The following is a 14,091-nucleotide window of genomic DNA, read 5'->3' as shown; positions in this document are numbered from 1 at the left end:
TTTCTTCTTGTTTTAAATGAATTACACGCGGTGATATTACGAAGAGGGGGAAATAAAAAAGCCTCAAATGCTTTACCATGATGCAGGTTCTATTTCGGGCCCTTTAATGATACCCAGCTGACCTGAAGGAAAGGATATTACTGACTAGTCTGCGATCATCGCCTAGATCTATAGATTTCTGCTGACGGGCATCTATGTCTGAACAATTTAGAAAACTACCTTACGGGCCCAATTTCAATACAAGTAGCTTTCAGGGGGAATATTTTCATTGTTGAATGCAGAGCCCTGCAGAGAAGCAACAGTTGGAATCTATTTTTCTCGGATGCTACCGCAACTTTGACCCGTCTGTTGTCATCAGGGGACAGGCAAGGGACGTTTTAACATACACACACGAAATACGCATACGGTTTCAGCACTGCTTTTTTTAGTAAAATGACAAACGATTGAGGAGACGTCGCACGTCGACGACATGTTTAACTAAGGTGAACAAGGAGGGATCACTGGCATGAGAACCAAACATCGTTCGGCAAGAACTGCATTTAATAATAAACTACCGATAATAACAAAGAAACTGAACGTTGCATGTATATACGTGCATAGCCTGGCGATAGTGGTGGGCGTTATGATGTAAGGAGAAAGTAAGAAAAATTGGAAATGTACTTATTCTTTTCTGGCACCATGTTTATGCTTCCTTAGGCAGCGTACAGTATTCTCCGGGCCTTCAGCTGCCTGAACCAAACGGCGAAATTCGGAGCGTGAAAGAGTTACGCAACCTTACAAAAGAATAAAAGAAAAGGAAATCCTTTGAATTGCACCAGATAACCGGTATTATTGGCGAAAAAAAAAAAAAAAGGAGTCAATTATAAGGGGCACTTTTACCACGAACGTGCGATGAGGCGAAAGCCTCTATCGCGCACTGGTCCGAAACCCTCCACCGGCACCTCTTTCTGTTTTCACTCCCACCTTTGCGAGAGCGTAAGCTACCAGCCAACATATAAAGTCCCGCTTTAACCGAGCCGTATGCCTTCGGGGCATAGGGATAACGAAATGGAAGGGTTTTGGCAGGATGAATGTGATATCACCCTCCCAATCAAAAGAAGACGCCCGAGTTGGCAGCTTCTACCAAACGTAATGTCAGGAAGCCCCATGTCCAGTTAGTGCTCGGCCATGTTAGCTGCCAGCTACCGCCTCCCACGACTTTTTCCAGCCTTTGGATGTATAACGGACAAAAGGTCACCGCGAGTATGAGCGCTTTAAAGCGTTCGCCTTAAAAAAGAAAAACAGTTACAAACTTCATACCCTTAATCAAAAAGACACGGATCCTCTGCCGCTCAATGAAATCGAGACCAACTGATGCTCAGGTTAGTTGAATTCAAGATGAGTTGAAAAGTGCCGCTGCTAGGCGCCCATCGGTGATCAACAGTGTGTTCGGCTTCTTATCTGGAGAGAAATACTCGGAGTCTGAATACTTTACTCCGCTAGGTGTGTCGCACTGCTGTTTGCCGAAACTGTTCTTGCGCCAACAGAACTCAACGCCATTCTAGAAAGTTTGCAAGACAAGGCAGCCCTTGATGCGAAGCAAACAGCCTCAAATAAAAAAAAAAAAAGCGCAAACACATTACAGTCGCTCACGTTCCAACAAATAAGCAAATGCTTACCATACGGTTTCCGGTATAGAGCACTTCAGCTATTTTAATCTCTTACGCAGCTGGAACCCCTCTTAATTATCGGAACCTCTGGTTTCGCTTCAGCTTTCAACATTATAGCTCAAAGTACAACGTTACAACGCACCCTTGCATGCTCTTCTCGTCCGGCCTGCGTAAGGTTTCGCAAATCCATATGATGTGTGCATGGCTCTAAGCTCGCCAACTTTCAGTTCTGTAAATGAGACGTACGTGTTTTAAACTCTTAATTTCTACCTTCCGAAAGCTGTCTGATTTGACCGTTGACACCGATACGCTGCATTACCGTAAGAACGAAAGCAAGGAAATTAATTGAGCTCTCCTTTAAGATTCCTGACTAGCTCTCCTGAATATTTGGCCAGCGTTGTTCAAACCAACCATACTCAATAAGCCGATTGAGCGCGGTAACAAAATCAAATTTTGCACAAACCTAAGTATGAATATAAGACAACAGGAAACAAGACACATACTTTCAAGCGTATAAAAGAGCTAATATGTCGTCTGTATACAGCTGCGGTCGCCCTTCAGGATATTCGGGTGCCCGGCAACTGTGGCTCAGTGGTTTGGGAGCTCAACGGCTGTACCGGACGCGGTCTCAATCATGACCGCACTTCGGTAAAGGCGAAAGCTATGACGCCCGTGTACGCGGTTTGCAATCTGTGCCCGTTAAAGAGCCCCATCAGGTTGTCGAAATCTTCGGGGCCCTCCACTACACGCTGCCCCTCACAGTTTGGGTCCGCTTTGGGAAGTTGAACATCTCTAAACCAAATCAGATCTAGGTGCGTTTCCCGATGATGCATAGTTTCTGAATGCTCAGTTACAATTTCAGTGTGCCAGTCACAGTGCACATAAAATCCACTTTGCGGTTACAGCCTCTAATCTGCGAGAAATCGTTTGAAATGACAAATGAAATCAGCGAGTTTGTTGTTCTTGTGCGCGTGGTCATCCTGTAAAAGCAGTCCCATCATTCCGCAACACGATTACGTATTTATGACGTAAATACAACAGGGTCTTCTTTTATGTGCGCTTCTGTTATGCTAAAAAATCGGCAGTATTAGTGCCCACATTACTCTATAAACGTTGTGCCATTTTCAGCTTATTGTGTATGCTCATTTTTGCAGTGCTACCAGCACAAAATTAAATTGCCCCCCCCCCCCTTAACACGCAATAATGCCCATTGAGCGCTTTGTGTAGGAAATTAAATGAAATAAATAAATAAACATCCTTGAAATACCTTTCTGAGCAGTGCACACGTGCGACCGGTTGTCGCCACAATGTTTGGCTCCCCGCATACAGAGGCGGGTGATAGTTATATAACGAATGTGTGCTCAGATTCCGATATACTATCTTGTTCTCATCAAATCATATATGTGCTGTCCTGTTATGAATAATATGCTTGTCAAGATGCAAGGAGCACGTCTGTACGTTCGCAAATCCCACTCTTCAATTCAAGGTCATTATTTGCTACGCGAACTGCTTTCCGTAACAACAAACACTACCAGAAACGGCTTTAGTTATACCATGGACACCGCAACGCTTACAAAGCAACGGCGTTAGAAAACGTCGAAAAGGTTTCAGTAATTTGTTTGATTACATTAATGACTTACATAGCGCGCGCACACATGCGTCATTCATAAACTATAAATAGGCCCTTCAAGACCTTTAATTGCGGCAACAGCTACTGTGGAGACAACATATAAGTAACGCTGGAAAGGATATATATGCCACTTACAGCGACGGTTTGGCGCAACGGACTGATAGGCGGCCGATGCTTTTGTATGCAATAGCTCAAAAGTAATACACAGCTCGACGTTAACTATAGTAATTGCTTTATGTTGGCTATGTTTCGGATCTCAAAAATAAAAAAGAACACGTGACAGAGCGTATATTTTATGAAAGCACTGCCGAGCTGAAAGCGGTGAGAAGCTTGACTCCGAAACTGCCCTGTACAACTGAGCGCAGACAGGTGATGCATGCTGCCCCATCGTTTTCAGCACAGTGACAACTGAATACAGTCGTAAAAACATAATGCCAAAAGGTCTTTCGCCCGAAGTGCGTATAAAAGAAAATGTGTCTTTCAATTCAAAGGCAAACACAGGCACTAATTTCTGTCTCATGCAAAGGTCCTGTCCAGAAAACACAAAGCATGGGCTTCCAGTCTCTTCACCTAGTGCGCTCACCCGTCCACATCTTACATATAAAGCAAGTGTAATGTTACGGGATCGCAATAAATTGTTCAACAAATAGCCTTGACATAATGCCCCAGTCCAGTAACGCAGAGCCCTAGTACGTGCATGCAGATTGATTGATTTGGTCAGAGGAAGGGAAAGGCGCAGTATCTGTCACACTTGTTTCTGTGGACACCTGAACCGCGCCCGTAAGGGAACATAAATGAATAAAAACACTAGTACAGCGTTTGCTGCCCCCTTTGTTGACCACTCTGCTACTGCTGAGCTATACTGAAAAGCATCCAGCTGATAGAGTGAAAATAAAAACTGCACGCGCATCGTAAAGCGGCAACGCGATCATTTTAGTTCTCCACAGCGCGAAAGCTATCTCTAACAAATGCAGCATCGAAAAAGTACATGTTTAAACTAGCCGGGAAATGAAATTATCAAGGCACAACTAAACAAAGCCAGTAGCAAAGCATGAACCGTTGCTCCCGAGTGTTTTTAGCTTTTACGTTCGATGTCACCCCGTAGCAAATCAAACTGAAACGCGATTATAAACGCGGGACATTGCCAATAACTCTAAAGGCCCTGCCCTTGCGCTGGAAATGCTCATCAAACGAAGCAAAGTGAACCGATTATTCATAAGAATGTGAACGTTTAAAAATCGCACGAATAACAAACACATGCACACCGAACCTTGTTTAAAGCAGGGTTCAGGGTAATCGCTGTCAGTACCAGGATGAGGAATCCAGATGAAATGAAAAAGACGAGTCAGACTAACGTTTTTCGAAGGCCTTTTTCTTTTTTTGTTTTCACTGTTGTCGTCCTTTATTTTGACCGTGTCGCACGCATGGTTCATGAGACAGTGAATGTGCATCTATGTACAAATGATTAGCTCGCCCACAAACTCGGGCGCAGAGGCGGCACAAGACGCGACAACAGCGAGGCATTTTTCCGCTCTCTTTTTTTTTTTCATCTTTTTTACACAATTGAGTCTCTCACACTGCACACCGTCTTGGCCGATTTGGTTCGGGGGTTGGGGTCCACACGGCCGGAAGATGGGGGAACGGACAGAAAGAGAGACAGAGGCGATAAAAAAAAAAATGTATCATGGAGAGACAACGAACCTGCTGATGCAGTCTGCGACGGCTCTCGAGAGTCGCTGTCGGCTACATGCGGCCTGTCTCCTCTTGCGTGAACACGAACGGGTCTCTGGCTCGCGCCCAACCGAGGTTGATGAGCGGGTAGTTCTTTTTGTTCTCCGCGTTGTCTTCGCGGCCGTGTCCACCCCCTTGTTCGCTACGAGTTCGCACGCAGTCACACAACCAACCGCACACAAAACACACACCCACACGAACGAGTCTCGGCTTGTCCTCCGAGCGAGTTGTTGCACCACAACCCAACCACATGGCGCGCGATAGCGCGCTGGTTGCGTGAGCTGAAGAAAGCAACGGCAGCGGTATACAGCTGAGCAAAGGTGAGAGAACCGTCGGCGTGCATGGTGTGCGTGCGCGGTGCCTGCCTCTACGAGAAAAACGAGAACACACTGCAAAATGACGGCCGAGCGAAAAAGTCTCTCCTCGGGGTCGTCCAGCATCTTTCTGCGAGATCTGTGTATGTACAGCGCTGTGAGTGTCGGCTGCACTCACCGGGCGGGTCTTCGGTGCGGCGCTACTGTAACTCCTGCTGCTGCTGCAGTTGTTGCTGCTGTTGGTAGTGCATGGCGAGCCGGGGGTCCGTGCCGTCGCCTCCCTGTGGCAGGTACATGGAGATCATGTCTCGCAGGTCCGGCGTGCAGCCAGCGCGGCCGCGCGGGTTTCCGGGGGAGCCCTGGGGCGGCGTCGGACTGGACTCGGCGCCGCCAGACTTGAGCTGCATTTGGGGCACTGAGGCGTACGGGCTGGGCGAACCGTACGACCCGTTGACGTACGGCAGCTGCGGGTCGTAGCGCGGGTAGTGGACCTGAGAGCCGTAGCCTTGGTACGCGTCGTGCATCATGGCGGCCGCCGCGCTGGGCGCGTAGCCGTTGGGCATGTAGCCGTTCATGGAGTACATGTCGCGCGGCACTTGGGGGGCGCTTGCCGGACGCACAGCGGCCGCAGCTGCGGCGTCGGCGGCTGAGAGCAAGCCACCGGCCAACGGGTACTTGTCCTTCTTGAGCAGCGTCTTCGTCTTTCGTCGGGGCCTGTACTTGTAGTCCGGGTGCTCCTTCATGTGCACAGCTCGCAGCCGCTTGGCCTCGTCGATGAAGGGCCGCTTCTCGGCCTCCGACAGCAGCTTCCACTCGGCGCCCAGCCGCTTGGAGATCTCCGAGTTGTGCATCTTGGGGTTCTCCTGGGCCATCTTGCGCCGCTGGCCCCGCGACCAGACCATGAAGGCGTTCATGGGTCGTTTGACGCGGTCCAGGTCCTTCTTGGAAGCACCGCCACCATGGCCTCCGTGACCACCAGCTGCGTGTCCCGGGTGCGGCTGCTGCTGGCCGCCCGGGTGGTGATGTCCCTGCAGGCTGGTGTGGCCCACTTGCTGTGGAGGGCTGGACGACACCACGGGCTTGAGGTCTTCCATGGGCTGGTGCGGCGGCGGGCCGCCATACGGGAACGCAGCCGCGTACTCGCGTTCCAGCGAGGCCAGCGCCGCGGGGCTGGCCTGCTGCTGCCGATGGTGGTCGACGCCGCTCGAGCATAGCTGGCAGGGGCACGCCGCAGGCCGCAGGTCGGCAGCCGCATCGTTCTGCCACGCGGCGGCGCGCGGCCAGGGCGAGGTCGACGTGGAGGCCACCGCGAACGCTTGGGTGAGCTGGGCGACGGGGCACGAAACACCCGCGCGCCGTCCGCACTGAATACGCGCTGCGCGCACAAGAGCCGATGAGTTCGGTGTGACCGCTTCGTGCCTTCGGTCGCCGGTCCGGTCGGTAGGCGCGTGCACTCCGCAGCCGCCCATTGGTGGATGCCTCCTCGCGGGGGGAGGTGCCGCCACGACCGCCCACTGGCGCCGCGCGCGCAGGCGCGGCTTCGCGACAGCCAGCGCCACCGCTGCGGCTGCCACCACGCGGCGCTACGCTACGGCGCGCCAAGCAGGCTGTGTGGCAGCGTTCGCTGCGTACCGCCGCGCAGCTGGCTTCAGCCGTCGTTAGCGCGGTGCACACTTCGAAGCGACGCCACCCTGCAGTTGCCTGTTGGCGTGCGAAATAGGTGGAGAATTCTCGGAGGGACCACAATGCTGCTTCTTTTCGCGCAAGGCGGTAATGCGCGCCTCGAGAATGCGGAAGTTAGAGCCGGCTGGGTCGAACAATCTGCTCGCGTGCCGGTGGAGTGTGCACGCTCTGTGCTGAATATTTGGTAGCCACTGCAGTAGCAGCCCAAATGATTTCATGTTTTCATAAAGATCTTTGGACTTGCTCTGGAGCCTGTGTTCACAGCAAATGACTTTACACACTTGATGCGCTTCGAATTGCTTGCAAAACAATGCCCTGTTCTTGTCGCCATCACTGTTAAAAAAAAAAAGAAAGGGGGGGGGGGGGGGGGCAATAAAGTGGAACCTTTCTAACCTCTATATTCTCGCCTCAGCTTATAGACCGTCCATCGAAACCGGGGTGATCGAAGGTGCTTGCTGTGCGCACGCAACCGAAAAACGGCAGCTTCTCCGGACTGAGCGTGAAACCACGTGTCTACGTCGCTACCGGGTGAAAGGATCGAGTCGCAGGGTCTGGGGCTACGTGCCCAATAACTGTCAAAATGCGAGGACTATGACAGCGCTCCCCCCGCCTGCTTTGCATACATGTATCCCATAGCGTCACACATGTGATTGTGAATTAACAACTCCCCGGGTGCACACGCATTAAAGCACAGTTGAGTGCGGGGCCCCTCAATTTAGGAGGGCTGTGGTTTTGTGTGCTGTGAAAAACCGTACGTGCTGCGGCTTCTTTGCTTTACTTTTTTGCTTTTTGTGCGTGTGTGTTTGTGTGCCTGGTATTTCTTGTTCGGCTACTATTTGCATGAAAGTTCGCTCTCATCCCTCGCAGCGCGGTGCTGTGTACAACTGCGATGGCTTATCCGGGAGCGGAGCTTGCGATGCGGGCTTTTAAGAGCATCTGAGAATTCGCGTGTAAAATAGCTGTGTAAGCTTTGGCATTCAAGATTTCAATTTCATATCTGATGTTTGCTGTAGTTGCGACGGGTTTCCAATCTATTGAAATTTAACCTACGTGATCGGCGTGGTCGGTCTGCGACTGACAAGCAAGGAGGCATAAAAATGTGTGAATTTTCAATCTATACTCTGCCGGCGCGCTGTCTACAACAGAGTGGATCCGGGTGATGCAGACAGCAAAGGACGCGTGACACGAGCCATATCATAGGAATCCCAGTCCCAGTAGCCATGGCGAAAGCACGGGACTTCCGCTACAATCTTTGCTATTCCACTCGAGTTGTGAGGGCCTCGCGTATCTCTTTCGTTCCTCCACGAGTTCAGGGCACGTGTTCAGCACGACGCGACAAAGCGGTGCTAGCAGCAAGCTCTCGCATGCTTCCTTCGTTTAATCACACCTCACTGCTGCTTTGAAACTGCTTTGAAAAAATGCGATGGAGCATATACTATATATGTATCCAATCCAAAGTTGCCCAACCCAAAGTTGGAAACAGTGCTCTTGTTTAGAAGGGCCAGAATTAGCTCTAAAATACGCTTTTTTTTTTCTTCATATATTTGGCACGTAAAACGTTGAGTGTATTAACTCAGGGAAAACAACATTCTCAGCGGCCCCAAAACATGTGTGTTTTCATTATTTATTCGGAACTGTGGAAAAGAAAATACCTCTCAAATCTCAGCGCATAGAATGCTGTAAAAATGCATCATGAGGAAAACTGAAGGTGAAATTGGCGACGACCGCCTTAAATGCAAGTTCTGAAATTTGCTTTTTTATTATTTTTGCTGTCGCACCTTCTGATAGCGGCATCATCAAGACCCTTTTGGACCTGCAGCTAGCGTGTACCCATAGAAATATACAGGCAATTAGCGGAGCTGTATGATACAGCGTGCACGATGACGCGGCTAAGTGCACAACCTTGACCTAAAGAAAATGCCTGTAAATAAAATATTCCTGACGGAGAGACACACCCCGTTTTATTTGGAAACGTGTGCGTGGTACGTCATGTACGATAGATTTAAGCACGATAACAATCTTGGCTGGGCAGGGTGAAGGGAACAAGGATATTCTGGAAGGGAAATTATACTATATAGTGCACAAAAGTACAGTTATATAATTCCTGTTTACTTAAATTCAGTGGTATCTGTATGCACTTGTGAAGGGGGGAATCTGAGAGGACTGTCTGGGTCTGAATTAGTATTAAGGATTTTAAAATAGCACTTCGCCCCCTCAAATATGATCCCAAATAAAATAATAACCACTTAGTTCGCGTCGCGTAGCGCTTGATACATGACTTCCCGAAGGCTGTGGTTATAGCGATGCACATCAAGTAAATTTATTTGCTTTCGCTAATGTGCGATGTTTCTATACCGCGTCCGGGTAAAACAGATCTGCCTCGAGGTAAAGCCATTGAGTTTTTAAATATCTGGTAATGCCGCAGTCGAGTCGGTTCCAATTCTCATAAATTTTTCAAGGCTGGTTGGACGAGGCATGAAAGTAGATGTGCCTAATTGATTTCGCAAGAGATGAGATGAGAATGCATACAGATGCAAGTCCTAGGATTCGGTAAAAACGTCCCCGGAAAAAACCTCTTCGGAGCAAATATGCCCGGAAAAAATGTCCCCGGAAGAAACGTACCCGGAAAAAATGTCCCCGAACAAGTCTTGCGCTATAGGACCTAGACTACGTTTCCCCATGGCGAGCTGTAATGATGAATGATGCATGTTAACTTTATTACAGCGGTTTCACCAGTCGGCTTGGCATCGAACTGATGCGGGCATTCATGACAAAAACAATTATGGCAGCGGTAATACAGTGACAGCGCCTCGTCATCACTTTGTTTGCGGGGAAAAGAAGAGCTGACCACCGGCTTTACCGGAGAAGCTTGGAGCGATGCTTTAATATGTCCATGATGCACGACCGGTTAAGCCTTGCTCTGCTTATACCATCATCACCCTTATCACAATTCTACACCAGCATCACAAGAACGGTTGAACCTCGTCACCAGAAGGTCTGGAAAGTAATTCTAGTGGCGTCTTCTGCTTTGGGCGGTTCCCGAGACTACCATACGCCGATCCGCTGTACCTTTCTTAGTGGACAGTGTTACCAAACTTATTAGACCTATCATATATGATTGCTAACGAGCTGCGGAGCTCGGAACCTCGCAACGTATAAAAAGCCAGATGGCTCTTTCACCATGCTTTTACGCAATTCTTGTAAACATTTCGGGCCCCAGAGGACGCAGGTTCCATTTAACTCAAAGCCAAGAAAGAATGGCATAAACGTTTTTTTTTTTTTTGTTGTTGTTGTTTTTCTTCTTGTGAGTTCCAGAAGAAATTTTTTTTAGGGCCGGCTTTTGCTTTGGGGACGTTTTTTCCTAGTTGCCGCTTCTTCAGGGGTCGTTTCTTCCGGGGACGTTTTTACCTACACCCGCCAGTCCCACAGCTTTCCCTGCAGTCTCACTTTCTCTCAACGTTACTTAGTGTCGCCAATGCTTGGTACAGAAGAATTGACATTTTTCCAGCAAAGTACGACTGACGGCACAGGTTACCGAGAATTTGTGAACATCCGGTTGGGTTTATTTTGCAAATTGTATAGCTGCATGCAAGGCTGGTCTTGGCTAACCTGCGCAGAAACGCGTGAGTCATGTGCATGCCTTGACACACTATACACCCTCGCCCCCTGTTAAACCATGACAATGGTAACAGGAAGCTAGCAAACCTGACCATGCCTTCTCTGCTGAAGCAAGCTGAGGGAGACGGGGACAACACAATGCGTGCATTCCGAAGGCCTGGAAGACGCTAGGACTGCGCGCAATTATTGTGCTGCAGTTCGTGGCGTGGATGAAGCGAGACGCGTGGTTTCCTGGAAAAACTAATGGGGATGCTTGGGCAAAGCAGGTTCAAGGAAGTCCTCCCCCTACTTTCGCGTGGCGTCCCAGCAAAACTGACGGCCGAGGAGGCTCCGCGCATGCGCAGTACCGCTACTTGAAAAAGGTCGCAGCATCTGAAACGATCCTTACTCAGGTGCCTCAAGAGTCGCTGTTGTTTTGAAGTCCTGAAAAGTGATATGCCTGCGACAGGGGAATGCTTCAGAAAAAGGTGGCAGGGAGAGCCCGCGATCGGTTTCTCATACTCGAAAAACGTATATGTTATTAACTTTGGTTTCGCCAAGCAAAAATAGGTTAAATGTAGAAAGGAAGGGAGCACATGCGTTCGATATAAAAGGTACTGCTGCAGGAAAGAGACAACACTCGATGTCGTTGCCCTCAGATGCCCGGGTGAGCTGTCTTCTCGCGGAGAAACTTCGCGGCTCCGGTATAGCGTTGTTTTATGCGAGGCTACTTGAGCTGGCGCCTCTGAGCACATCGGTGGTGCGTCTGAATGGTGGCACCAGCATGACCTGCACTAGAACAAGGGACTGCGCGCGTCCATGAAGTCATTCTGTGTACCCGATCTGTGCACAAAGAGTCCCTTTCGGAACGACCTTTTCACATTGAGCAGACCCGTTTCAGCAAATTAGACGTCTTTATGAGTGCCACAACTCCGGTGCATTAAGATGTCATTGTCTGTGGCTATGACCGCATGCATGATCGCTGTCGGCTTTTGTATTTTTAAGCATGTAATGAGAATAATTTAGGCAGAGATGGCCTTCAGCCTGCTCATTGTATCTAAAATGAAAGAGAGGTGAGCACGATTTGGTCAGTATATGAAAAAGCAACTAGCCCCCACCCTTGCATTGTAGCAGAGTATTTCGAGCATTTGTGCATTGAATCACGTTAATACCTTGACCTCGACACTCCGGTTTTCTAAATACCTATAGGAATTATTTGCAAACAAAAAACGAAAAATTAGTCTGGGCAGGAGCCTTGTCGCGACGATGACGTCGCAAACGTTATACAAGAAAAAACACTCCGGCGCGCAGGACGATTCGAATCGGTAGTTTTGTGATTTAAAATTACGTCAGTAAACTGCAGGCGAGAGACGTCAACGTCAAATTTTTCGTAGTGAGCGGGAATATAGCTCAAGCAGCGTTTCTGATGTCGAAAATGTAGGTTTCCTCATTGGAAAACTATCTCAACTGAATGCAAAGGAACTGCAGTCTTTCAAATCTATTTGCGCCAGTTTGAAATGTGTCAAAATGTCGCATTGCTGCCAAGGTTGGTGCAAATAACCAGCGCCTTGAGGCAAACCCGCATTAAATATATATAGTTACTTCGAAATAAAGGCATCCCCCGGAAGGTGTCATGCACAGCTGTTTCCAAAATACTTACTTGACAGTGGGCAATATTGCACTGATTATGCTTTGTTAATCTCTGAGGCTCACCACTTTTATTCCGCGCTCGGAGAACCTACTCATCAGCTGATCTCAACAACTTAGAAAGCATAAAAAAAAAAGATAGAAACACTGCTTCCTTGAACGTCTGGCCTCAGCAAATATAGTGCTGCTTCCGCATGGCCAAAAAAAAAAAAAAAAATATGAGTTTGAATTCCTTCCTAGAATAATTCACCACATCATAATCAAGGGTCTGGATTAAAGGCAGGATTCGCATTAGATTGGTGTCTCGGCGACCAACTTCAACGGTGCTGAAAAATTACTTTCGAGGACGAAAATTCCATGGGGCAATAGAAAGCTTTAGTTATGCCTTCAGTGTGCCCAACTTAGCATTGGTTGCATTAAGAATGCTGCAAAATTACACCCAGTAAGTTTTCTTTATGTACAGGTAAGCCATTTGTATATATTCTTATAGTGCTTGCAAAAATCGACCAGCTCGTGCAGAATGGAAAAAAAAAAAAAAAGAAAGAACCTGGTCCAACAAGTAAAAGAAAAGATGCATGATCTTTAGTCGTCAGATGGGTACATTTCTTCCTTGCCTGTGTCCATGCTTAATTCCAAAATATGAACGCCTGTTAGTATTTTACAATACACCAGCACGTAACGTATACATACACATGTGGGCAGGCTTGTTATGTGGGGCAGCGCCTGGCACTCAACTCGTCTTAGATCATAAATTTCCTCGCAGAAAATACAGTGAAGGCAGCATCAGTGCAGATGTGACAACCCTTTATAACAGAAACTAAAAGCAGCTATGCGTTTATTTATCCTACGTATAACTAATTAAACGTTTTCATAAAATACTCTTTGGATATACGAAGCACTGAAATACAGTTTTTAGCTATACAGTTGTTGGTTAATATACTGTCAAATCATGTCAGTGTAAGAAAAAAACGCGTTCTTTTGAATAATAACCACGTGACACGTTTTGCTTAGGTGACCTCAAACTCGCATTTACGTTCACGAAAAAGTGGCAGTCAAATGTCAGGTGTGAACACAGACATCAGCTTGCCATTCGCAGTGCATGTCTACCGCGGTTTATTTTGTACGCTCCGCAGGAAACACCAAAAACGCCCGGAGGAGCACCGTTTTACACCGGCTAGAACGGCACTGACCTTGACAGAAAGTCTGCCAGGCGCGTCATCGCATACAAATAATTGAGCAACAAAGTGCACCGGGAAAGCGATCCAGGATTTCTCCAGCCGACCTTGCATCGTTTTTGATGCGTGGAAAACGATCCAGAGCACCTCATTCACCTCGTCACCAAGAGAGACCTTATAGCTTCCCCAAGCACCTATTCCACTTTGTATTCGTGCGGCATACAAATGGGCCTCGTGTACGCGCGCATGCGGCCATCATTGAGGCGAATATGTGTGCAAGTGTGCTGGCATGCCTATACGCATTGAGCGCGTATTGTAGCGGAATTCTCAAACATGGAGTCTCAATGGAACAGGAGGGCGATCACAATACTCGCGTTGTGTGGCGCCCTCTCTCGGTATCGGAAAGCGAGAGCATCGGCGCAGCGCAAACAGCGAAGGGGGTTTCCCCAGTGACGTCACGCGCGCGCGCGCTTTTCTGGCCAGCTCTGAAAGGATCTGGCGCGCTTTGATGCCGCAGATTACGGCGTTTTCAATGCTTCGCTCGTGGTGAGCCCACCTGAGCGCTCACTGGCGCAGACGCCACTTGAGACCATTCACCTCACTTTATATAGGGAGAGAGGGGCTTATAAAAGCGTTCTGGCGGGCTGCTTTGCTGCAGTGTCAAT

At 48.5% G+C, this 14,091-nt stretch overlaps 1 protein-coding gene across 1 annotated transcript; it reads right to left on the bottom strand.

Annotated features, from left to right (window-relative positions):
* Positions 1-5,292: 5,292 nt before the first annotated feature.
* LOC146200146 (transcription factor Sox-3-like) lies at positions 5,293-6,681 on the bottom strand. The gene has a single exon (XM_084592883.1). It carries the CDS (start codon positions 6,416-6,418, stop codon positions 5,525-5,527), a length of 894 nt encoding a protein of 297 aa, XP_084449009.1. The 5' UTR covers positions 6,419-6,681; the 3' UTR covers positions 5,293-5,524.
* Positions 6,682-14,091: the final 7,410 nt, after the last annotated feature.

This window comes from Amblyomma maculatum, chromosome 2, assembly GCF_055883805.1.
Source record: "Amblyomma maculatum isolate TAMU_Amacu chromosome 2, ASM5588380v1, whole genome shotgun sequence".
In the NCBI taxonomy this organism is placed as follows: Eukaryota; Metazoa; Arthropoda; class Arachnida; order Ixodida; family Ixodidae; genus Amblyomma; species Amblyomma maculatum.
Note: the sequence above shows the minus strand (reverse complement) of the source record. Positions and strands in the feature narration are given on the sequence as shown.